General features: G+C 37.1%; 1 protein-coding gene across 1 annotated transcript; it reads right to left on the reverse strand.

The window, feature by feature from the left end:
• Window position 1: 1 nt before the first annotated feature.
• Window positions 2-27,453, reverse strand: LOC133317048 (DNA topoisomerase 3-alpha). The gene is made up of 25 exons (XM_061518840.1): window positions 27,163-27,453; window positions 26,883-27,061; window positions 26,726-26,798; window positions 26,416-26,538; window positions 26,182-26,303; window positions 26,021-26,093; window positions 25,824-25,940; window positions 25,314-25,397; window positions 24,464-24,643; window positions 24,244-24,372; window positions 23,038-23,112; window positions 20,957-21,046; window positions 20,718-20,822; window positions 19,851-19,885; window positions 18,165-18,294; window positions 8,241-8,293; window positions 8,066-8,165; window positions 7,561-7,599; window positions 6,116-6,194; window positions 4,815-4,886; window positions 4,399-4,470; window positions 3,782-3,946; window positions 1,611-1,731; window positions 798-1,082; window positions 2-95 (listed from the first exon to the last, which is right to left on the reverse strand). Exons 1-24 carry the CDS (start codon window positions 27,451-27,453, stop codon window positions 839-841), a joined length of 2,751 nt encoding a protein of 916 aa, XP_061374824.1. The 3' UTR covers window positions 2-95; window positions 798-838.
• Between the last annotated feature and the right edge of the window lie 32 nt (window positions 27,454-27,485).

Here is a 27,485-nt window from a genome sequence, read left to right on the forward strand (position 1 = left end):
GATTCAATTTCCATTCCACTTGCATGCTTTTAGATTAATCCAACAGAAAATTGAGACATGATGTAGGGCTTCGAAATTAATTCTTCCCTCCTTACCTGCAGTCAAACAATTGTTATGAGCTCGTCTTCGGACATGCTCCTGCAGATTTAGCAAATGGACGGTTTCGTGACAGCCTACCCACCATGTGTTCGACAAACAGACGGGCGTGACTAAATTTTCTGAATTTGAAAATGGTTGGATCTAAATTACAAAAAACATACCAATTGATGCAAATAGAACAAAAATATCTTTATAATTAATGTCATTGTAATGCATCTGCAGTTCTCACCCCAGCCTAAATAAATAAATAGCAAGCATACAATTCAAACTTTTCTCATCGAAAAGAGACTACCCTTTTTCAACCGTAATCAACAACGGCTTACACTGATATTTATATATGACCTCCCAAGGAAAGATAATTGACAGGAATCGAACAGCACCCAGTCTGCAAAAGTTTCAAGGGCATACATGTATTCCATAAGTCATGGAATTCAGGAATTATATTTTCTCCCAACCCAAAGAAGATCCAGTTGAAAATGATTCTTCAATGAATTTTGGTTTTGACAAGCAAATGCTATGAGCTCTTTTATGCCAAAGATAAACGATGAATGAATAAGGAAAGAAATTTGACAGTTAACACTGGCATATTAGAAACAGTACTAGTTATCGTAATTAATGCATGCTAAAATATTTGACATAACTACCTTACCCTTAATTTAACACATACAAAACAGAAAGAGAGGTTATGGATGCCAAACCTAGTTTTCCTTCTAAACGGCTGATATGAATCATTGAGACATCAGACTCCACGATTGGGGCAGACATTAGCAAAGTGAGATGGATCACCACAGACAAAGCACCTTCTACCAGAAATAGGATCACCAGTGGCTGACACAAAAGTCGTGTTAGCAGCTTGAGGTCCATTCCGTCTACCTCTACCACGAGATCCACGACCACCATTTCGGCTAGGGTTGGATGCTGGAATACTATTTGAACGTGTAAAACTTCTACCTCCAGTGCCATCATTGAGGCTATCCTCCCATCTGTACCAGAGGAGATAAGACTTACATAAACAAATAACTATCTCAAAACAATGCCATATGTTTTGTTTCTCCAAACTGCTTGAGACATCATCCATTACATGACTGAAAACAGAGTTGGTGCCTCTTCAAAAATTAGATTGTCAAATTACATAATGGAGGTCATAATTAAATCCAAATTTATAAATGTCAACTTGTACTATTTGCGGTTGAAAAGCAACCAAGGGAAAAGAGGATGGCAGGTTAATCATTCTGTTGTCTAATTCTGTTGTCTAGACATTATTAAGTGTCAACGATATGATAGTTAACTACAAACAACAATTTTGGCATAGATAATCCCATGCCAGTCCCCCGCCCTCCTTGAAAACAAGAAAAACTCCCCAAATAAAGAACTTTGCACACACTAAAAAACAAAGTCAAGAGAACTCATTATTGAAATTCTTCTTATTTCTGGCACTCCTAACATATAATTATATCACAAAAAGCTTATTTATAATCAAATACACTAAAGAAGAACACAAGTTCCCGTACACAAAGAAGTTGCACTCCTGTGATTGACATGAGTAGAACTTCCTTCCTCTGTTAGTTGCTGTATTTGCAGTTCGCAAAACACATGGTGTTCCGCATGAACTGCATGAAACAGAAGCTTCTCCTGCATCAGTTGAAAGGTTTATAAGATGCATTGCTTTAAATTTCAATTTTGACAGCAGCTACAAATGACAACCACAAAATCCATGAAGAGCAAGAATTTCTAAGATGATGACACAAGTTAAGAAGCTTCCTTTTTTTCCAGAATATGTCAGTTCTCACTTTTAACATGCTAACAAAAAATATACATACGAACAAAAATCATAATGTGAGCTAGAGTAGCAATGACATATAGAAATAAGTGAATCAATAAATTAACATTTTGTGCAACATTATTATATTCATAGCACATCAATTATCATCTATAACATGGGTTGGCTAGGTTTGGACAGATTTCTTTCTAGGGCATGCAAGGCTTGATCACCGAAACCCCGTAAGGTAATTAAAGGGAAAACACAGATGCACAAAAGCTCCCCATCTTTGGGTAGATAAGGGAGATAACCAAATGCATTCTTACTCCTGCATTTTTTCAAAAAGGCTATTTCCTAGATTTGAACCCGTGACCCTGCATTCACAAAGTAGCAATCTTACCGTTGCTCCAAAGCTAGACCAAGAAGACAATGTATGTTAAAAACAAAATATGAAGTAAGAAATCTGGAGAAAGAAGTGACGAAAAGGAATGATAGGAAATTAGGAACCTCTAACTCAACACAATTATGGAGCAAGAACACACTTATACAACATTAAACTCTCTGGTTAAACCAACTAGGAGAAAATAATACATCAGTACTTGATTTCAAAATTCATACACATGCATTAGGGAGGCATGTCTCTCCTCTTATTCTCCTAACTTCCTTCCTCCTTTTCCTATGTATTTCAGCCTTCTTTATTTAGTTTCATAATTCCCACAACAACTTCTGCAGCAGTTACATTATAGCAGTTACATTCCTACAATAACTTCTCTCAATTCCTACGATAACTTCTACGGCAGTTACATTACAATAGTTACAACCTTGCAATAACTTCTACATTTGTTTTTTTACCCACTACGGCAGTTATCTCATAACTATCCTTCCCCAAACTTTTCTTCTTCTGAATGGTTTATGCCAGGCAACTGAGGGGCTTTGATCCCTTGTGATTCCTCCTAGAATAGGCTCTAGTGATGAGGGGTTTCTGTTGTCTAACAAGGAAAAAATATGAGATAAGTAGTACTGGTTCTACCAAATGTCTAAAATACAAAAAGGGGAATAAGGAGACTGACAAATGGAAAAGACCAAAAAAAAACATTGCTGAATCAAAGATTAATATAGTTTCCCAAACCTAGATTTGTTAGAAAGCAATTGTGTCTCCACTCTCTGCACTTAACATGGTTTGACCTACTACTGGCTACAACAAACAATAGGCCAACATCCACGGAAAAAATAGAAAATTCACTGTGATAAATGAAGATTACTGCCATGCAACTAACTCTTCTAAATGCTTAAGCTATTAGGTGAAGAAAGATGAATGGTTTTATATTTTATATTAAATTTCTAACATGCCCCTTCGTACAAGAGCTCATTAGCTTCAAAACTACTGGGTTCTTTGTCTGCTAAGAAACTTCACAATTAAATATTTAGTAGAAGAATGAGGGCAGCAAGGATCGAACTCTTCACCAATTGGTCACAAAGATTTCGATACCATATCATACAACCAATTCTCTCAAAAGCTTAAGCTATTAGATGAAGGTAGATGAATAGTTTTATATTTTATATTTATATTTTTAACAATTATCATGATTAGCTGCTCAGCATGAAAATCCAAAACCCAATACAACCTAATGCTCATTGTATAACTACGCATTGTATATCGCAGGGAAGAGCTTTCGAGTTATATCACATGTCAGCCCAAGCCCAGAGAATTAATACAGACCACTTTACTACAACTCTCTAATCCATCCACAGAATCCAAAATCAATATTTGCTATCACACACTACAAAATCAGCATCTCCACGATTGACTATCACTGCTTGCTCATATCCCTATGGCAAAACTACAAAATCCAAGAAATACATTTTTTATTTCTCTAGACTATCTAAACTGGTACGGAATTTTAAAAATTCCAAAGACCTTACCACTATGTTGACTCATTCCACGATGTCGGGCATTCCTGGACTGTGAAGTCAGTGAAGGACAATCATTAGAAGAATGTCCTGTTTCTTGACAGTTCATACAAACTCCTTGCCTTGGGTTGGTATGGTGGGCATTGCTGGTTGGTGCAGTTGATCCTCGAGCTCTTGCTGGAAAACATGGTAAGGTATAATCACAGAATTCCAATATTTGTTCATGAAAACAATGGGATTGGCAGCAAACAGGTTAAAGAAGGTTTCCTGTTCTGTCAATGACTTTTGAACATAAAATTTTCTAAAATATATTTTATGTTGAATATCAAAAGAAAGGAAAAAGAACAAGGATAAATCCTTTTTTAAAGACAGTAAAAAAAAAATGCATAAAATAAATGTTAATATCTCCTAAACATGCTTGAATAGTTGAATGTCATTAATCAAATTACGGAATCCGTCATATACACATAGGTTATCTCATACGAGTATATTTTTGCATTAAATGCTTACAAAAAATGTTCAACTTAACTGCAGTCTGCATAGAACCAGTAATTCATATGAAACAATAGGTACCATCTAACTATACTTTTAAAAGTGTTTCCAATAACTACTTAGCCATTCAAACAAACCTGGCATGCGAGTGCCAGTGCCACATATTTCTGTCAACTGGGTAAGAATCTCATCACAGCCACCAATGCAACCTATCAGAACACATGTATTTATACACCATAAGTGTTTCAACAAAAAAGGGTTTGAGTAGTCATCATATGTTCATGAATGAACTAACATGTTAAAGAACCAACATTAAAAAAATCCTTTTTCATATATTTTTTTTGTTTCCGTTTGTTTGTTTGGCAGATATTAAAAGGTGAAATTAGCTTAAAATAAATTGATCTTGCTGATCAAGCAGACTTACAAGAATTTTTTTACCAGATTAGATTTTAAAGAATGCAATGCTCCATGCATGTCTTTAAAGAGTTGGGAAAGGAGTCTTGCAAAAGTAAAAATATCAAGAAAATTCATCATAAAAAGGAGGTGCACCTACCCAAATGGTTTACGCTATAGTTTGGTGGTATTTCCAGCTGCCGAAATTTGAATTGAATAAGGTAAACAGGACCTATAATATTTTATACAAAATGAGATTAAAATAATATCTAAAACAAGACACAGAACCAAGATCACTAAAACAGATAAATTAAAGAATACTGTTCAGAGAGAGAAGAAAGAAAAGCATGTGCTGAAAACAATGTATTTAAACTACACCACAGACTCGATATTTATATAATAAATGTAATAAAACAAGATACAAGTATCCTAATTACCGACTTTACATGATACAATAAACCTAGACATTTACATAATAATACACATTTCCAATTCAGAGAGAGAGAGACATTCTGAGAAAGAAACCTATTCTTGATCAAGCACTATTCTGACAGAGAACAGATATATATAGATGATACAAAAGGAAGCTTAAATAGGAAGCTTCTAGATCTAACTAACTACAGTTAAATACACAATATAACATACCCTAGGTAATCTGTTAGAAGCCAGCTGTACAATGATGACTGAATACAAACGATAACAGAAAGCCAACTAATATTCTGAAGTCAACATGCTATACACTCCACTACTGTATTACTTCACCAACTTCCAAAAACAAATAAACAAGTGTTGTACCCTAATCGAAACACAATCATGAACAAAAATATGGAAACAACTCAAGAGAATAAGAACATTACTAAAATTCGAGCTTAAACAAATTGTCAGAGTATTTGAAAATATCATATAATATCTTTGATTATATTTTAAAATAGTTTAGAGTATCCTAAATAATCTCTTGGAATAGTTTCCCTATTTCCTTATATTTTAAGATTTGCTTCCTAATTTTAGGATTCCCCTACTTAGTATCATCAATAGGTCTTATTACTTTGTCTTTTATATCACATCGTAACACATAATAGTCAATATTTATTCAGTCTATCCTTCCTCTTTCTATACCTAAATCCCTAATTCCAACACAAATAAATTTCAATATTTCTCATGATGAATAAAAGATTGAAAAGGAATATGAATAACCTATCAGAAATACCATAGTGACATCAAACAGTAAATATCTATAAAATTTAGGAGGGGTGAATGAGCAAATTCTAGTTCTAGACAATAAAATTGTGTCGCTTTAAGTGCTCACAGTCTTAAAATCCAAGGCCTTTTTTTTTCATTAAAAATAAAGTGGGAAAAAAACCCAAAATCACGCATTGGCATGAAAGCCAATGATGTATCTTTCTTTCTTTTTTTCAGTAAGAAGCTACTGATGCATTTAATACTAACTGTTGAGTCACAAACCAGGAGTACAAAAGTTGCAAGTATTGGTGGTCACAGCCGCTTCTGCTACGGATCCAGGGAGCCAGACAACATTCCTACACTGTTCATCCACAGAGGTCAAACTTATTTTAGTGCCAGTCAGTTTAGGCCTAGAGAAAGAGAGGGTACAACAAGGGATAAACTACACAGAACATTCAAAATTAGTTATCTATCTGAATGAGTGCTCAACTAGTTGCTCTTGAGTGATGACTACTTCAAAAAGAATTTGCGAATTTATATACAAGAGCCGAGGCCACAAAGACAACAGAATTTGCTTTAAAGCCTTCCAATAAAAGGGACCCAAACTTAAAGGAGTTCAAATGGTTCTTCATTAAAGAGATATGTATGAGAGAACAATTTAGCATAGCATTAGTTAGATCTTGAAAGGAGTCAAGAGTCAAGACATATAGATTGGGATATTAAATCTGAAATTAAGTTCTTTAGGGTATGGGAAAGGAAATGATATTCAAAATACTATCATTACCATGAACAGGTAATGGAGTCATAAGACTATGTATCTTAAGTAAAAACTAATCAAAGTTAATGAGCGTAAACAGTTATGCAGACTAACTGAAATGTACCAGATGATTAATTTCTCTCTAGGGAACATTGTCCACAACTTATAAAATTCAAAAGACACTGCAAGTGTTATACAAGCACAACAAAGTTTTATAAGATTTGGAAGGAGAAAGAAAGGAAAAACTTTACGGCACTATGCTGTTTTTACAGTTCTTTGGTGCATATTGTTGAAGTATGATGCTAGTATTTCCACAGATGCTTTGCTATCCTTACTACTGTTACAAGATAGGATCGTTTTTAGGGCTTCTATTTGATGCAGTGCCCATGGCTTCTTTGAGGGAGGCTCCATATCAGATTGGAGACCAGTACTGCATTAAATTGGCTTTGTTTATTGTCCTTGTTCTCTCTCTCTCATTTTCATCGTCATTGCTAAGAGGAATTCTTACCCTCATTTTTTACTTGTTCTTATTCTTTTTAATCAAATAATATTTCTTATTTCATCCTGCCATTGGGGAGGGAGGAGCATGACATATTGGCAACTCAAAGGATAGATAAGTTGTAACTTTCATTTACAAAGTGTAAAAAACCAATTCAACCCAAAAGCTTAAGTTGTTAGGTGATGGCCTCTTTAATGGTTTATATTATACTCTAACACGTCCCCTCACAAGAGAGCCTATTAGACTTGAAAGGTGGACAATGCACAGGCCCACTTACCTGTACTAAGAAAATTCCACAAAGAAGATGGGGGGCAGCGAGAATCGAACTCAGAACACGAGACTCTGATACCATATAAAGAACCAATTCAACCCAAAAGCTTAAGCTGATAGATGAGGGCCTCTTTAATGGTTTTATATATATACTCTAACACAGAGCAATTAACAGGCAACTGAAAAAACAAGAAAACCAACCTGAGGAAAACCCAAACATCCAACCATAAAATTGCCGTCCTGGTAAATGAAATATAAAAAATTAGATTAGATAATAGGTGCTTCCTATATTCCTTACAAAATTCTAAATTACACAAAACAAGAAGACAATATCAAGATTATGATTAGGTATGCCCTCAAACACATGAGAAAATACACACCCAAAATCCAAGGAGATATCATTAAATGCTTAAACTTACATCAACTAGATAAACCTACTTTGTCTTTTCTTTTTCTGTTTCATGCTCCAATCCATAAAATCATTCATTAACAAAATCCTAACTTCGACAACTACATTCCTCCCATGTTCACATTGTAGTTGATTAACTGCCACATGACGCATCATGAACGGCACATAATTGAGCCTTTTTTTGATTCCAAAATAACATATAACTCACGAGAAAAAAAAATCACCGCCAAAATCTCCGAAGTTTATCAAATGCTATCATTTCCTTGGTAGGGAACCACAACTACCTAAAACACATACTCGATTTTTCTTTAGCACCATGTCTGATTCATGGCAAAGTCCACATTGCCGAACAACTTCTCCAGTTGCATGCAGCTCCTCACCGCCAGACCTATTAGATCTGCAAGAATGGTTGAAGATCCATTAACATTTTACATAAGGAATCCATGAGGCTGGAGGTATGGGGGATAATCACCTTTCAAAAAATATTGCCATGGCTTCTAGAAGTTTCACTTTGTTCAATCTTGTCTGCATATATTTACAGTTTATCAGCCATTGAAGTTCACAATCTCCAAAACCACGTAAACTTATTCAGATAAATTACATGCAACCAAAAAGGCGGATCGAATGGAGAACATATTTATGTGAATAATAAATTGAGTGCCAATAACTTTCTTGCGTGCATTTTCTTACCAAAAGAAAAATTATGTCAATGCAAAAGATCACTATATTTGAAATTGTAATTTTGCCCATAATCCCTCCTGCAGAAATGCCAAGACTAGTGGAGAAAAGCCACAAGCCCAGTTTGTTGCAGGAAGCATCAAGACAGTTGGTCTACCCTAACCAAGAAAGATAGATGAACACACAGCACATCCTGATCTACCAAATGATATCAAAGGGAGTTATAATAGTTCAGAAAGGATCAGATACAACATTAACAATGTATTGATATAATACTTAAACTTAACAGAAATATTTAATAGTTGACAATGTTCCCATCTATAGATGGTTAAAATTACTGCTTACAAAATTATTACACTCAACTCACCATGATAGTTCCTATTTCCTACAGTTTTAGCATCAAACTCAAGGCACTAAGCTGTTCTCATTATCATTGGATGGTGATAACGGGCTACTCAATCGGCCTGCCTGAGGTTTGTTCCCATGTGGTCTCATTAGAAAAAAACTCAACATCATCAATACATGGTCAAAGTAGGTGGGATCATGACTTGTGTTCTGTTAACAAAGGCTACTCATTTGTCTTTTTCACTTGCGACCCTATTGTTGCTTGTAAAGAGGAACAAGATTTGTAAAACAAAATTGCAAGAAAAGAGAACATATAATTACAATAAGCAGAAGCATATAGAGATTGAATCGTTGTCATTGAGATATTCACAATAGGAGAAGAAATATATCTTGAAGCAAGAATAAATTTAACTTGAAAAGTAGGATTGTATTATGTGAAAATTGTTAACTACAAATGAACAGGAGCTCTCTATTTATAGAGACTGAATGACCTAATGGGCTAAGCCTAAAGAAGATTCTAGAATGAAAAATAAATAATTACAATACAATTATTTATAACACTCCCCCTTAAGCTGAGGAACAGATATTCATCATTCCCAGCTTGTTAGTAAGCTCTTGAAATCCATCTGAGGGAAGTACCTTTGTCAGAATATCAGCTAATTGACACCTAGAAGGAATGTATGGAGTGGCGATCAACCCGCTATCCAATTTCTCTTTGATGAAATGACGGTCAACCTCAATATGCTTAGTCCGATCATGTTGAACTGGATTATGAGCTATACAAATGGCTGACTTATTATCACAAAATAGCTTCATAGGTCCTTCATATCTTATTTTAAGATCATCAAGTATAATCTTCAACCACAATAATTCACAAATGCCTTAAGCCATAGCTCGAAATTCAGCCTCAACACTTGACCTGACAACCACATCCTGTTTCTTACTCCTCCATGTCACTAAGTTACCACAAAGGAACATACAATAACCAGTAGTAGATCGACGGTCAATCACTGATCCAGCATCATCGGCATCAGTATAAACTTCTAAAGAGAGATTGCCATCACGCCGGAATAACAATCCTTTACCAGGAGTGGCTTTAAGGTACTAAAGAATTCTCTCTACTACTTGCATGTGTTTTTCTTTTGGATTATGCATGAACTGACTTACAATACTAACAGCATAAACTATGTCTGGTCTAGTATGAGCCAAATATATCAGTCTCTCAACTAGCCGCTGATATTGTCCTTTATCAACTGGAGGACTCTCCTCTTCATAACCAATCTTGTGATTCTGCTCAATAGGAGTACTAGATGGTTTACACCCAAGTTTTCATACTTCTTTGAGAAGATCCGGGACATATTTTCTCTGACTAATAAAAATTCCTTCCTTTGAATGAGCTACCTCTATCCCTAGGAAATATTTCAATCTCCCAAGGTCTTTAATCTCAAATTCAGAGGCTAGTGGTGCTTGTAGAACATGTCTCTCCGCAATATCATCCCCTGTTATAATAATGTCATCAACATACACAAGGAGCACAGTAAGCTTCCCATCTTGGGAGTGCTTGAAGAAAAGTGTGTGGTCTCCTTGACTCTGTTTGTATCCTAAGGTCATCATAACCTTAGTAAACCTCTCAAACTAAGTACGAGGAGACTGCTTCAATCCATACAAGGCCTTCTTTAACCTACAAACTTTATTTTCTCCATCCATAAAGACAAAACAAGGCGAGATTTCCATGTAAACTTCTAATTCACCATTAAGGAAAACATTCTTCACATCAAATTGATTTATATCCCAGTTGTGATAGGCAGCAAGGGACAACAAGGCTCTCACAGTATTCATCTTTGCAACTGGGGCAAAAGTTTCTTCATAATCAATGCTATAGATCTGATTGTAACCCTTGGCGACTAATCGAGCCTTATATCTCTCAAGAGTACCATCAGAATTGTACTTTAGGGCATAAGCCCATCTGCACCCTATTAGAATAGTTGTAAAAATAGTTCAGTATATATATAGTCCCACATCGTATGAGCTCAACCTATTAGGTCTTTTAGTCTCTTTAAATAGAGAGCTCTTGTACATTGTAATACACTATGATTATTCAATATACAATTATTCTTTAATCTCAAGTTGGTATTAGAGCTTTTTCGCTCTGGGGATCCGCTTCCGCTAAAACCCTAAGCCCACTGCTTAGGTGTTCTCTTCTACTTTGCCGTGCATTCTTCCGGCGAGTTTTTCTCTAAGCCGTGTGCTCTCCGGCTTGTTTCTTCAACTGTCAGAACCACTTCCCGCCGCCAACAACCGCCGCTCGTCACTGTTCAGGCCACCGGAGCACTGTTCCAGCGAGTTTTCAGCCCAGACTACCTGCGATCAGGACCGTCTCATCCCAGCGACCAGTTCTGTGGTGGTCCGACCACCGTCGCGTCAGCCACGCGCCTCCACGCGCCGTTCTTCTCCTCTGCGCGTGGTGCTCACGCGCCACCTTCAACCGGCGCGTGTGCACTGTTCCGGTAGATTTTTCCGGCCGTTCTTGGACAGAACTTCTCGCCTTCTTCTCCTCTTTCTGGATCTGTGCTTGGTTCTTTGTGGGTCTCACTTTAGACACGTGGTTCTCCTTGATTGGATATCGTTTGCCTTCGTTTACGGCTTTTATATTCTGTTTTTAAATGGCAGCAGCGTCCACTGATCTCTCGGAGGTTAACTCTCCTTGTCCTCCTGTCAAAACTTCCTCAGGAATCATCTCTACTAATATTGGGCCCATTACATCTTCCAAACTGAAGGATTCTACCTCTCTTGCTGTGAATATAGCTCAGTCAGACAATGCATCATTTCGTTCAGTTTCTCTCTCACTTGCGGACTATGCTGCACTCCAAACTCTTCTCAAGAAGGCTTCTCCTCAGTCTCAACCATATACTGGTAATCCCGTTGCTTGTGTTTCTCATTCTACATCACTTGGCACTTGGATATTTGACTCAGGTGCTACCGATCATCTCTGTGGTAATAAGGAACTCTTTACATCTCTTACTTATTCTGATCATTTACCTTCTTTTACCCTTGCGGATGGAACCAAAGCCCCAGTTCGTGGGATTGGACAAGCTCGTCCGACCTCTACCTTGGCCTTGACATCTGTTTATTACATTCCTGGCATCCCTTATAACTTAATTTCTATTAGTAAGTTGATCCACTCCCTCACTTGCACTATTACTTTCTCTAACCATTCTGTTTCTGTGCAGGATCCGGGTACGGGGGAAATGATTGGAGTGGGTCGTGAGTCACGGGGGCTTTACTATCTGGATGTGCCTCGCCCTTCAGTGGCACTCTCTCTCACAGAATCTCCACAACTTATCCACAGTCGCCTCGGTCATCCAAGTCTTTCAAAGTTGCAGAAAATGGTTCCTCTTTTATTCGGTCTTCAGTCTTTAGATTGTGTGTCATGTCAACAAGGGAAGCATACACGTTCCTCTTTTGCCAGTCGAGTCAATAAACGAGCTGATGCCCCTTTCTCTCTTGTTCATTCAGATATCTGGGGTCCAAGTCGTACCTTGTCTGTTTTAGGTTTTCGGTATTTCGTTACCTTTATTGATGATTTTTCGCGTTGCACTTGGGTCTATTTAATGAAAAATCGTTCTGAGTTATTTTCCATTTATAAAAAGTTTTATACTGAGATTCATACTCAATTTGGTGTTTCTATTCGTATTCTACATAGTGATAATGCTAAGGAATATGTTTCTATTGATTTTTGTAATTTCTTGGCCACACAAGGTACTTTACATCAAACTACTTGTCCTCACACTCCACAACAAAATGGGGTGGCTGAACGTAAAAACAGACATCTCATTGAAATTGCACGTACCCTTCTTCTTCATATGCAGGTTCCCCTTCACTTCTGGGCAGATGATGTACTCATCTCTTATTTTCTCATCAATCGCATGCCCTCATCTGTGCTCAACAATGACATTCCTCATAACCTATTGCTTCCAGATGTTCCTCTTTATCCTCTAACTCCACATGTCTTTGATTGTACTTGTTTTGTTCATGATCTCACTCCTGGTAAGGATAAGTTAACATCCAAAGCCTTTCAGTGTATCTTTCTTGGTTATTCTCGTCTTCAAAAGGGTTATCGTTGTTATTCTCCCGATCTTAAGCGTTACTTAGTTTCCGCTGATGTCACTTTTCTTGATCAACAACCCTTTAATTCTATTCCATCTCAGTTGTCACAGGTTGATCATGTTCTTCCTGTCCCTTTTCTTGACTTGTCTTTGCCAGCTGCAGGTGCTTCTATTCCAAATGAGCAACCTATTGCTTCTATACCTGAGGACCGTCCACTTCTCACCTATCAGCGTCGCAAAACTGTGCCTCCTGTCGACTCGACTCTTGCTGACTCATCGCCCACTGTTGTTGCTTCTTCCTCTCCGGATCCTTCACCAGAGGCTCTTCCCATTGCTCAAAGAAAAGGTACACGTATTACTCGTAACCCTTATCCTCTTTATACTTTTTTGAGCTATGACCGTCTTTCTTCACCTCATTTCACCTTTGTTTCTAGTCTTTCTTCTATTTCTATTCTTAAGACCACATGTGAAGCACTTTCCCATCCAGGGTGGCGCCAAGCGATGCTTGATGAGATGACTGCACTCATTCCAATGGCACTTGGGACCTTGTTTCTGCTCCTCCAGAGAAGTCTACAGTTGGTTGTCGCTGGGTGTTTACTGTGAAAGTTGGACCTGATGGCCATGTCGATCGACTCATGGCCCGCCTAGTTGCAAAGGGTTTTACTCAAATATTCGGCCTTGATTATAGCGATACATTCTCTCCGGTCGCTTAGATGGCGTCAGTTCGCCTATTTCTTGCTCTTGCTGCTATTCGTCACTGGCCACTCCTTCAACTTGACATCAAAAATGCCTTTCTTCATGGTGATTTACAAGAAGTTTATATGGAGCAACCATCGGGTTTTGTTGCTCAGAGGGATTCTAGGAAGGTGTGTCATCTTCGCAAATCCTTATATGGTCTCAAGCAGTCTCCTCGGGCATGGTTCAGTCGCTTCAGTTCTGCTGTTCAGGAGTTTGGCTTAATTCGCAGTAAAGTTGACCACTCTGTGCTTTATAGGATCACATCTCCTTATAAGTGCATCTATTTGTTAGTCTATGTTGATGACATCATCCTCACCGGGAGTGATCAAGCTGGAATTTGTCAGTTAAAACAGTATTTATTCAGTCAATTTCAGACAAAGGACCTCGGGAAGCTGCGTTACTTCTTGGGAATTGAGGTAGCACAATCTAGACAGGGCATTTCTATCTGTCAAAGGAAGTATGCCTTGGTTATCCTAGAAGAGACTGGTATGTTGGCGTGTAAGCCAGTTGACACACCCATGGATCCTAGTATCAAATTACTACCCGGACAAGGAGAACCATTATCTGATCCTGGACGTTATCGGAGGTTGATTGGGAAGCTCAATTATCTCACTGTGACTAGGCCGGACATTTCTTTTGCTGTTAGTGTCGCTAGTCAGTTTCTTGATTCTCCGTGTGATTCTCATTGGGATGCTGTTGTTAGGATCCTTCGTTACATCAAAGGAGCACCAGGGAAAGGTTTATTATATTCAGATCAGGGAAATACAGAAATTTGTGGTTATTCAGATGCCGATTGGGCAGGATCACCCTCGGATAGGCGCTCTACTTCAGGCTATTGTGTTTTCTTTGGAGGAAACCTGATTTCTTGGAAAAGTAAGAAACAAATTGTTGTTGCCCGATCTAGTGCAGAGGCCGAGTATCGTGCAATGGGAGTTGCTACTTGCGAGCTAATCTGGTTAAAGCAGTTGATTCGGGAGCTCCATCTTTGTGAACAGAAGAAACCCATGACTCTCATTTGTGACAATCAAGCTGCACTACATATATCCTCTAATCCTGTATTTCATGAGAGAACCAAACATATAGAGATCGATTGTCATTTCATTCGAGAAAAGATTCAGTCAGGAGAAATCAAAACGGAATTTGTCAACTCCAATGATCAACTCGCGGATGTCTTCACTAAAGCTCTTAGGGGTCCTCGGGTTGAATATATTTGTGGCAAGCTGGGTGCTTACAATATATATGCTCCAGCTTGAGGGGGAGTGTTAGAATAGTTGTAAAAATAGTTCAGTATATATATAGTCCCACATCGTATGAGCTCAACCTATTAGGTCTTTTAGTCTCTTTAAATAGAGAGCTCTTGTACATTGTAATACACTATGATTATTCAATATACAATTATTCTTTAATCTCAAGTCACCCTACTACTTTCTTTCCATTAGGTTTATCAACAACCTCTCATGTTTTATTCTTCTGCAAGGCATTCATCTCCTTTTGCATAGCCTGAACCAAATTCTTATCTTTTAATGTTTCGTGCACTGATTTTGGGATGCAAATGGAATCTAGTGCTGACATTAGCGTTTGTGCTGCATAGAAAGGTTAGTAGAAGAAACAAATTGAGAGATAGGGTATTGGGTGCAAGATCTTTTTCCTTTTCTTAAGGAAAAGGGTAAGTCATCAGAGACACTAGGTAAATTATCAGAAGCAATGGGTAAGTCATCAAAGACAATAATATCATGTTCAGAAACAAGAGATTCAGGAGTTACCAGTGATTCAGACGATTGAAGTTGCTAGTGAAGCAGTAAGGGTTGTTTCCTCCTCTTATATACAAGTTCAGGTGTCAAAATTTTCCATATCTCAGGTGTACTTGAAGGTTCTAACACATCAGGAGTAGACACAGGAGGGAGAGGTGTAGGAGTAGACAAGGACGACCCAGACTCAAAGAAGGAAGGGGACTAGTCTTCTGAAGAACTGCCCTCCCCCTGAAGATGAGGACCCTGGAAAAAAAGACTCAGATTCATGAAAAGTGACATCCATAGAAACAAAAAAAAATTGACTCGGATGATGTTAACACTTGTAGCCTTTTTTATCAGGGTCATAACCAAGGAAGACACACTTAAAAGCCCTAGGATCCACCTTACTGGGATGTTGTTTATGAACATGGAGAAAGGCAACACAACCAAACACTCGTTGTGGAAGACTCTGCAAAATGGGAACAAAAGGAAAGAAGAAAGTCATGGAATGAATAGGACAATTATTGTTAAGGACCCGTGAAGGTAAGTAGTTGATCAAAAAGGCTGCAGCTAACACGGCTTCTCTCTAATAAGAACTAGGAACAGATGTCTGGAACAATAGCGCTCTAGCGACTTCAAGGAGGTCACAATTTTTTCTTTCAGGAACCCCGTTTTGTTGAGGGGTATCAACACATGTGAACTCAGGAATCAAACATCTGTCTGAAATGAATTGCGACAGACGTTGGTTGACGTACTCAGTACCATTATCAGATCTTAATCTTTTAATATTCTTACCAAACTGAGTCTCAACCATGTGATAAAATCGGATAAATATCTCTGGTACTTCAGACTTGTCTTTCATTAAGAATATTCATGTCACCCGAGCACAATCGTCAATAAAAGAAACAAACCACTTTGCACTTGAAACATTATGCACTTTAGAAGGGACCCAAATATCAGAATGAATTAGAGAAAAAGGTTCAATGCTTTTGATAGCACTAGAAGGAAAGGACACTCGATGGTGTTTTGCAAATTCACAAACATCGCAATGAAAGGTCTCAACTGACTGATTTAGAAACAGAGAAGGAAACATTGACTTCAATGGACCAAATGGTGGGTGCCTCAAACGCTTGTGATGGAACCAAATCATAGACTCTTCCGTAGAAGTATAACGTGTCATCAATAGCTGATTTTTGGTATCATTTGTAGCATGTTCTGGAAGAAGATAATACAACCCACTCTGCTCCTCAGCAACTCCAATTGTCTTCCTCGTGGTAAGATCCTGAATAATACAATGAGAAGGAAAAAAGGTGATAGAACAATTCAAATCAGTTGTAAGCTTTTTAGTGGAGATAAGATTAGTGGAAAGCTGAGGAACATAAAGAACAATTTTAAGAAACAAGGAAGGTTGAACTTGAATGTTACCAGAACCAATAACTGATTTATGGGATCCATCGGCTACGGCTAAAGTATGACTACCAACAGTAGGATGATAAGAAAGAAAAGACTCAGCAAGACAAGTCATATGATCAGTTACACCAGAATCCAAAATCCATGAAGTTTTGAAATCAGTGCAAGAAGAGAAGTAGAACACGTGTTCTTACCAGACAAGATCATAGAATGGTCAAACGGCTTACGCAAAGTATCAATAGCGGCCTTAACCTGCTCCAACTCCCCTTGCCGAATATTCACCTATGGAGTAACATTATCACACTTCCCATGAAAGCGAAAACACGTATCTCTTGTGTGTCTAGCACTCTTACAATAGGTGCACCAACGTCGCATGGACAAATAAAACAGATTAAAGAGAACAACCCAAAAAAAGTGGGTAATTATCAATGAAGTTAAAAAAAGTCTCCAGAGAGCACAACCAGAACAACAACTTCAAGTTTAAGTCCAAACAGAAGCAAAATTATTAGATCTGCAAAAAGAGGAACTAGAAAAGGCCAAAAAATCTGCAACTTGAGGAAAAAAACACACAAACGCACAACCAGACGATGTTGTAGAAGCCTCTGAACGTCCCTAACAGCAACAAAAAAATCAGATTTGATCAAAGGAGGCACGAGTGGCCAAAAAGATCCACTTTTTATGACAAGTAGAGGTCTCTGAACGTCCCAAATAACAACAAAAAAATCAGATATGATCAAAGGAGGCGCAAGTGGCCAAAAAGATCCGATTTTTATGACGAGATCAAAGACCCACTGCTGGAAACGTCCGTAGATTGATAGATCTGGAAAAAAGGAGTCAAATGGTGGTTCTCTACTCCTCTTGGTCCAAAAGGTCCCCGGAAAAAATTTTCAGTTACTGCAAGAGGCTGACAAATAAGATTACGCTCTAAAGGCGGCAGTTGTGGAAGCAGAGCCCTCAGGATCGAGAGCTCTGATACCAACTTGAAAAGAAAGAACTTGAAAAGTATGATTGTATTATGTGAATATTGTTAATTACAAATGTACAAGAGCTCTCTATTTATAGAGACTGAATGACCTCATGGGCTAAGCCCAAAGAAGATTCTATAATGAAAAGTAAATATTTACAATACAATTATTTATAACAATTTACGAGACATATGAACAATTCTTATTATTGTCACATGTCATTACAAACCTACATCAATAAACTACAATTGCCGCAAATAGTGTTCACATAAATGTTTGCCAACCCAAAGAAAAAATAGATAGCACATTTTAAAATAATAGTTCAAAAGATGCAATATCAACTGCATGAGACTGCAGACAGTCATAATAACCAAATCTTGATAATAACTAATAGCTAACAAGCTTGAATCAAATAACTGCTTACATCTAGAAAACAAGCTTTCATCTGCTGCAAGCTAGTTGCCAAAACTTCATCTTTGCTTTTATTCCCTTCACTGACTAATTTCATGTCGCGTTCCATAACTGCTCTAAGATATGGTTTCCAAAGTTTATACCTGAAAACTCAAAGGTAGAATGAGACAAATGCACATCAAAACCCATGTTAGGTTGACAGGGTTTTTTGATGCAAAGGGCATCTTACCCTAGTCACTAGGTATTATGCTGATGGAGAACCGTACATGCTGAGTTGGAGCTAAAGGAGGAAGCATATAATGTGAAAATCACATTTCAGATTCAAACAAAATATATATCCTTTTCTTGACTAAATGATCTGGATAAAGCATTGTATACCATGCAAGACAAACTATGTACCAACATTAATTAGGCTTCCACCTTAACCTTTTATTTAAAGATACTATACCTTTCTAGGTTCTTGGAAAAGACCAAATTTAACTTCATCACAATAAGAAAAGTGATATATACTAAAAGGTAGACCGCTACATAGTGTCCACATTTTAACAAAGGTGCTAGCTTGGTCAGCTAAAATAGTTTCTTGGCAATTCACATAAGGGATTCAATGTGACCCCCATTGACCCTCCACCATAGGAAGCGGAACAAGTATGGTTCCCAGCATGTATTGAAGCTAAAATTGTATATAATCTTTTAACCAAAAGGGGGGAGTTAAATAATTTCAGAGGAAATTAATGAAAAGGACCAATTGTCCATATTTAAGCTTGGGTATTCATTTAAAAATAGGGTTTTTCTTGTTAAGTTATCAAGTAGTCAAGTACAATTAATTCGGTGTAGCCATAACATTTATAAAAAAGGAATCATCAACCACAATTATAAGTTCATAACAGAAAAACCAAAATATATCCTTCTCTGTAAATATTACTAGCCATCCAAGGTCCTTTCCAATTATATCCTTCACATGTTTAATACAATATTCAAAGTCAACTCAAAATCTACATGGTTGAAAATTTAGGGATGATTATAGAAAAGGAATTCTTGGAAAAATGATCTCCAATTGAGGAACAATTAACAGCCCAAATGATTAAGTCAATTGCTGCTTAATGTAAAGAACTACTTCAACCAAAAACCTTAAGGTGTTAAGTGAAAGCCTTTTTAATGGTTTATATTATTCTCTAACACACCCCCTCACGCAAGAACCCTTTGGGCTTGAAGCGTGGATACTGCATAGGCCAATTTTATCTTCTTCTTTTTTGTTTACCTAATACTTATTTAATTCCACAAGTGGAGGGCAGTGAGGATCGAACTCGTGACCTTGTGGTCACTGAAGCTCTAATACCATGTAAAGAACCACTTCAACCCAAAACCTTAAGGTGTTGGGTGAAGGCATTTTTAATGGTTTATATTATTCTCTAACACTTAACAATTAACCACTCTTTGAACATTAATCAATTGAATCATTATCAGGACACAACGGGTGTAGAACACCCCTAGTTGAGTGGTTAATTGTTCCTAAACATGATATATCTCTACTAAGAATTCCTCTTTTGTAATTTTTCCAAAAATTTATTGCATCTAACTAAAAGATTTTATCATGCAAAGTTTATAACAATAATACAAACATCCACTTAAGTGAGATAAAGAATATACTAAGGATAGACATGAGAATAGAAACACTTTTAAAATTAAGGGAATGACTTACCCCATATCATCGTATCCCATAACAAGTGCCTCACCCTACAATAATATCAAACTCACAATCAATAAAAATGTGTTATGACTATTTTGTTTTGACTACTTATGCCAACACAACTACATCATTGAGAATTAAATACATTATAACTAAGCTAACAGTAAAAAGAAAAAAATTCTTCAAGCATTGACATGATGAATATGTTCATGGGTAAAAACTTTCAATTTTTCGTAATATTGATCTGCTTCAATTTCTACGTAAGTAAAAGACCATAAGGACACGGCTAAAGCATATCTAAAATATTAATAATCATGCCTATGTCACTCTTATAAAGCTCTATAGAAAATAAAATTTACAAGGATAGACAATAGAATTTGATGCCATGTTATGGTGAAAAATTCTTTTAAGCAGATTTCCTGTGATAAATTACTTATTCTTTGTTCGTGCAACTGTATATTTAATTTTTGTCAAAATTAACGCAGGTAAAAATATCAGATTCTAACAGATGTAAATTTATAGATGTAATAATTATTAATCCTATAGGGTTCATGGTCATCTTCTTCATGTTTAAAGAAATGCAGCTCTCCTAACTGTCAACTAAACCAGATGTTTGACAACATAATGTACACATCCAGTAGCTATCATGTTCAATTTTTAGAATAATGCTCCAACAGTGAATACAAAATCACTTTTATTGAAAAGAATTATTCGCACAATGGGTCATAAATATTACTCGCAACTGCCTCTTCTAACCTTACATGGTAACTCTTCTTAACAGCTGTAAATATGTGTCAAGACAACCCCAGAAAAAGACATGGAGATAAGTCACAAGAAAGAAAGAAAATGTTTTTCTCAAATTTAACAGTACGGGCTTACAAGATTAGTTGGACTGAAACGAGTGCTAGCATCCTTAGTTGCATAAAATCGGTCAAGCAGCTTCTTGATGTGATCATGCATTGTAGCATCTGTGCCAATACCCTCCTTTTGAGAAGAAATAAAAAGGAAAACATGTATACAACTGTCAATATTTAATGACACATAATTCGACTTACAGGCAAGAAAGTATCAAATTTTAATTATATGATTCAGCCTGTCTGATTCTATATCATTCTTACCTTGTCCATACAACTCAGCAGATCAGCCTCACTCAGAAGTGGCGGTGGTCTGGTTACTCCTGAATCAAGGGTCAATGCTGTTGGAATGAACTGTAATACCAATAGCACTGCCGTGAATATTTGTTCTTCTGACTCAGATGCAATTTGCATACAGTACAAACTTAAAACCCAAGGGTTATAACCAGTGTAATTAAACCCGGCTCAAACCGGCCGGTTTGACTCAAAAACCGGTGAACCAGTCATGTAGCCAGTCCGAGTGAGCTGTTAGATCGGATATGTATTCAAACCGGTATGAACCGTTTGACTCGGTTGGATTTCTTAAAACCCGGCAACTCGGCTCGGTTCAAAATAAACCCGGTTAATGTCCAACTCATTAAGTGAGTCACATGCAGTCCACCTTGCACCCAGTTCACAACTACTGCTCCTGAAACATGCTTATTGTTGAGATATATAAAACCATTAATGTAGTTTCACCCAATAACTTAAGCTTTTGGGATGAATTGGTTCTTTATATATTTCAACACACCCCCTCACACGAGAGCCCACTGGGCTTGAAGGGTGGACAATGCAGAGGCCCACCTACCTGTGCGAACAAAGAAATTCCACTTGAAAGAAAGTGGGGGCGGCGAGGATCGAACCCGGTACACGAGGCTCTGATACCATGTAAAGAACCAATTCAACCCAAAAGCTTAATCGAGCTTTTCTTTCTCCTTTTTTCTGCGCTGCTTTTCTCGCTAAATCTTTATTCTCTACTCGCTACTCAATCGATAGCGTATGTAGATAATTTAGTGGCTTTTGCCTCCGCGATCAAGCTTTTGGGTTGAATTGGTTCTTTACATGGTATCAGAGCCTCGTGTACCGGGTTCGATCCTCGCCGCCCCCCACTTTCTTTCAAGTGGAATTTCTTTGTTCGCACAGGTAGATGGGCCTCTGCATTGTCCACCCTTCAAGCCCAGTGGGCTCTCGTGTGAGGGGGCGTGTTGAGATATATAAAACCATTAATGTAGTTTCACCAAATAGCTTAAGCTTTTGGGTTGAATTGGTTCTTTACAGTTATTTTATTTGCAGTTGATTATTTTGTTGTACTTGTCATTTCCCTCACAAGCTGTTCATTGTCCTAATTGTCAGATTCCTGATGGTATTCCACACAAAACAAATCCCAGTATCATTGGTTTAGATAAATTATAATACTTACTATATTCTTTTGTAAACCTCACTGTTGTATTTAATGCCTTATTAAAGGCTGAAGATTTAGAATTTTGACAAATTTTGTCTTCCTTCATGATTGAAATGAAGACAAAATGATCCAAACATAAAATGTTGCAAGTAATCACTTTAAGTATCCATTTTAACGTGCCAATAAATTTAAGAAAGTTGATGTTTTAGGTCCTTTTTTCTTTATTTTTATCCTTTTTTCCATCAATTTGACTCGAGGATGGCTTTTGGTTCTTAAAGTTTAATCCACGTTATCTACTTGTTTCTTATTAATATTATTTAAATCAAGGCTACCAAAGAAAGGACTATTATCGTTCAGCATATAGTTAGGCAAAATCTGTTCATAATGACACCCATCAATCCACTACATGGACAAGTTGCAATTGTCGTAACATATTCTCAGATTCTGAATGAGAGGCAATATGGATTGGGAAAATATGAATCATTGTATCCAATTACTTAATATGAATTTTTAGACACTTTTTCTATGTATCATTTATTGTTATTGTTGAAATATATAAAGAACCAATTCAACCCAAAACCTTAAGGTGTTGGGTGAGGGCCTTTTTAATAATTTATATTATTCTCTAACACACCCCCTCACGCAAGAGCCCTTTAGGCTAGAAGCGTGGATATTGCACAGGCCCAATTTTTTGGTTTACCTTTTGTGCTTTTATTTTAATTCCACTTTAAAGTGGGGGGCGGTGAGGATCGAACTTGTGACCTTGTAGTCACTCAAGCTCTGATACCAAGTAAAGAACCAATTCAACCCAAAAGCTTAAGCTATTGGGTGAGGCTACATTAATGGTTTTATATATCTCAACAATAACGTTATATATAATCTGATGCTATAATTCAAAACAAACCTGTTGACCAACAGTGTATGTTGGAATCATCGATCCACCCCAAGATTCAAATGGATAAACATCCAAGTAGTTTTTCTGATCAAATTAAAACCAAACAATTACATATAATCAGAAAATTTCAAGTTGCCCCAAACATTAATTAGAAGATGTTCGGCAAAAAACAAACAAGCAGCAAGAAAATCCACACATATATTAACATGTACTAAGTGAATCTTAGTTATTCCCAGAAGCAATTCAATGCCGTAGTCATAATCATATAGGTTCAAGGTTGTAAACAAGGCAAAAGGTGGTAGTGATAGTACCTATAACAAAAAATAATTATGGATTTCAATAATATTGAATAACAAAGGCTACAAGAATAAGCAGTTCTTGTGACAGTTGACAAAGAAATTTTGAATGATTGAAATAGCCTTGTGGCTGAAAATGAAAAGCAAAACCCAATTCTAAAAAGGAAAGCTATGCAGATTAAAATCAAAGGGAAGTTAGGCAGTTAGCCAGTTGTAGCTTTAAGGAGATCTTTTCAATTTTGCCCTGATAATATGCACAGGCACTATTGCTGATTGGACTGCAATGCACTCACTTTTATGCTTAGAAGGAGAAAGGATTTTTTTATAGTTTATTTCAATATATTCCCCAACTAGTCTGTGATAATGATGTTTTGTTGTTTATTTAAACATATTGCATTTTTGTAACAAAATTTCAAGCTTGAAAGGAAATGGGAATGGATATAGAGGAACAATTTTAGATAGGCAGGAACAAAATTCAGTTGTCAGTTAATAACAAATACACGCACATTAATTTAGAACTTTATATGTTTTGGGGAGAAAAAAGACTTTATACAGAAAAACCAATGAGAAAATCCATACAAGAGCAACCAACTGCAGTCCGTTTTCCAAGGACAAGAGAAGAAATTAGGGGAACAAATACAAGAGATCTCTAAAGTATTTACATTTAACAGATCAAATCATATTTTAAATTATGTTGCCTTAATCTTATAAGCTCCATTTTTTGTCTACACAATTTACTGAAAAAAGGTTTACTTTCAAAATAGACCAAATATTTGTCTTAAATAGCAATTACGGCTGTGCAAAGCATGCATATGAATTATTAAATCATTGAATCAACCAAGTCAAATGACTCAAATCACACAAAATCTACAACAAGTGAAAAATATATATGCATAGCATAATAACAAAGAAATCTCACCTCTAAAATCACCCGCCCACATGCTGAAAATAGTTCACCTGCAATATCAATTTCAACTGTGGTTTCAGCTCCTACAGCAGGCTTTGAAACACATGCCAGGAAGTGGCGAACAACCAACTCATACAATTTCTGTGGTAATATGAGAAAGAATATGAATATGAATGTGAAAGCAAAATACAGTGTTTTTAAGTAAAAGGAGTGGTAAGCAATCATGTCTGACACGGTGGTCTTGGCTCCATCCAGATTCTCCAGTAGAAAATTTTGTGGGGTGAATGGGGGGATGTGCCTTGTCATCATGTCCACCACCACTAGGGTTTCTCCAAAGTCCCACCCCAGGGTCCAACAACCGCTGTGCATATATTCCCCACTGAGGATGCCCTTGTTGTTCTTGAACAATTGTCTACAATTAAAATAAAAATAAAACAACAAAGAAAAATAAAAGGCTAGTCACTAGAGAAAAGAAATAAACAGATGATTAGGTGTGAAACAACAATATTATTAACACTGTACAAGTTGAACAATGCAAGTGAAAATCTTAATGTGCAATAATTAGGCATAGTGGCTTCAAAAATCAGATCTTCTTCACTTACTTAAAACCATGCATTCTGTTATCAAATGTTATAAAAGAAAAGTAGCTCGTATTTATAAAATAATCATATTCAAATATGCTTTCTAATGTGCACCTACATGTAGTCGATTAGTCATGTACCCACATTATATTAAAACGCTATTATATGAGTTCCAGCAATATTCAAAGCGATAAACACTATATATTTCTTTTCTCCTACATCATAACATCAACACTACCTCTTCAAAGACATAATTCCTTTACCCCGTTCTCTTTTATTTGTAGTGAATAACAGACCAAAAAAGTGTACACAGTTCCACAACATCCACATCAAATAGCATGTTCTCCTTCACCCTTTCCCAAACCATGGTTGGTGCTTTACTTCCACATGCAACTTAGCAATAATTCTAGCACTTTCCCGTATCTTTTAAGTCCAAATCCATCAGGGATAGCTACAACTGTAATAATTTTCCAAGCTTGGAAGAAGACAAAATTTACCCACATGCAAATCAGTCCTTGAAGAAAAGCTATCAGTTTCTGTACGAGGATAGCTGATGAAACCAGCTTGGTAAAGTTCTTCTGCCACCTATAAATAATTAAATAAGGTGTAAGTCGTGAATTTGTCAGAACAAGAGTTATCTAAATGCATTTGTTCATTCACCACAGTCACCATAGTTTGGCAATCACAGATTCATGTAAACAGTAAACCGTCGTCCAGATGACTAAAGACTGGCAGACTACAAACTGTGCCTCTTACATGCATGCACACATAGTTCTAACATATGATATATACGTAGACAACCATGGGTAAAAAATTTAATTTCAAACTTCTCAGTGCTGTGGTGAGTTTTTTCAGCTTTTTCTTTAGCATCATCTAGAAGTGCATTATTTCTTCTTACACATTCTAAAGTTAGTAAATTATAAACCTTTTGGAATGTAGCTGTAGACTTGAAATAGACATCACTTATAAGTAAAAAGCACACAAACAAATAGATTCCCACCATTGACTCACCTTCATTGTGTGCTCAGAACTCATCCTGAAGTATCGTGAAGCACGTTTCTCAAGCTCAATGGTATTGAGAGGATGTGGAGGATACTTCAGCTTCTCTTGTTGTCTAACGTTTGTGACCTGAATGTAATTAATATGTATAATAAAAAAATACTCTAAATTCAACATATGCCCAATCACAAGCTTTAAGGAAGACTCACAGTTGCATTTGGTTCCTCAACACACATCTCATATATCATAACTGCACAAGTATAATCAAACAAATGGCCCCTCCTGCCAAATGAATTCAGATTATATCCAAAACATGCAGTTAGTAAAAGTCAACAAGAATTACGAATGCACCAAAAGCTTTGCATCTTACATCCAGCCGAAATTAGCAATTCCTTCATCTGATCTATGAGAACAATTGATTGACCAAAACTCTTCTGGCTCATGTGCTTGTATCTCCCAATATCTTTCCACAACAAATCCAAGTGTAGGGAACTGTAGTCAAAATTAAGGTAAAATGGAAACTCATAAGAACCAAATACCTGGCTAAGCACAAAAACCACACACCTTTAATACAGTATCTATCATGTTCTCAACAGAAGCACACCTGGCAAGGGCCATAACTTAAGACAAGATTTCTGTCATCTGCAGCAGTGTCAATGACAAAAGCATCTCTCATTAACATGGTTTGGAATCTGGTGAAAGAAGCACCAATACGAAGATCTATTTCCTGCAGAAAACTAAATAATCATCAATCACCCTCTACAAAGTGGCAATATCAAATAGTATAAATTAGTCGGTAAATTAAAAACAACCAAGAACATCAAATGCTTGTTTCAATTGCGACAAGTAAACAGATGGCATGGAAATACAAAAGCACAACTCCATCTAGGTTAGGTGAAGAAAAGGCGACTCACTTGCCTAGCATCCACAGCATCAGCAAACCACTTATTAGGCTCAACAAGATTTTGTACAGCTTCATGTATTTCCCTGACATGGCGCATTTCAAAAGCAGTGACAATCAAACACTAGAACGATAAAAATAACCACAAAACCACGATGTTGAAGTTGAACCTGTCAATCAAAGCAGAGAAACGAGCCCTCTTTATAGTAAGGTGACGATTTGCCACAGTACATACGTCAACCACTTCAAACGCAATGTTCTCACCCTCTCTATCACAATCAAGCCACAAAACAAGCCACTGACACCTCCTAGCTTCCTCCTCTAGCGTCCTCTTGATATCTTTCTTGTCCTAGGTTAACAATACAAATGAATTGCAATGAAAATCTGAGAGAGAGAGAGAGAGAGAGAGCATGGCGATTGAATAAGAAGGAGGAGGAAGAGATAGTGAACCTCAGGAACAAATTTCTGGACAGTAGCGTTGTAGAGATCGGCGGGGTCACAAGAGTGCCATTTGCGGTAACGCTCTTCGAATTCGAGCTCCATGAGGTGGCCAGTGACGGAGGTGAAGAGCATGTGGCAGGGCTGGCCGCGAATGGAGTAGTTGAACTCGAAGATCTTGTTGTAGCGGGAACGGCCCTCCCTGACTCGCAAACCCTGGTTCCTTGATAGGATGTTGGAGACGGATTTCGCCACCGAGGGCTTCTCCGCCACGTTCAGAACGTTCATCGTGCGACCACTCATTGGTTAGGGGAAGACCAGAGTAGGGTTTAATT

This window comes from Gastrolobium bilobum, unplaced genomic scaffold (assembly GCF_033153095.1).
Source record: "Gastrolobium bilobum isolate Gb01-03AN ecotype WA unplaced genomic scaffold, APGP_CSIRO_Gbil_v1 utg60788, whole genome shotgun sequence".
NCBI classification, from domain to species: Eukaryota; Viridiplantae; Streptophyta; class Magnoliopsida; order Fabales; family Fabaceae; genus Gastrolobium; species Gastrolobium bilobum.

Excerpts from the sequence above, each read along its gene's own strand:
- LOC133317048 (XM_061518840.1), bottom strand. The coding sequence starts at position 27,453 with ATGAGTGGTCGCACGATGAACGTTCTGAACGTGGCGGAGAAGCCCTCG. Across the intron at positions 23,113-24,243 it reads GTGGGCGGGTGATTTTAGAG|AAAAACTACTTGGATGTTTA; the intron begins GTGAGATTTCTT and ends TAATTTGATCAG. Across the intron at positions 19,886-20,717 it reads GTTTCAGTCCAACTAATCTT|GGTGAGGCACTTGTTATGGG; the intron begins GTAAGCCCGTAC and ends ATATTATTGTAG.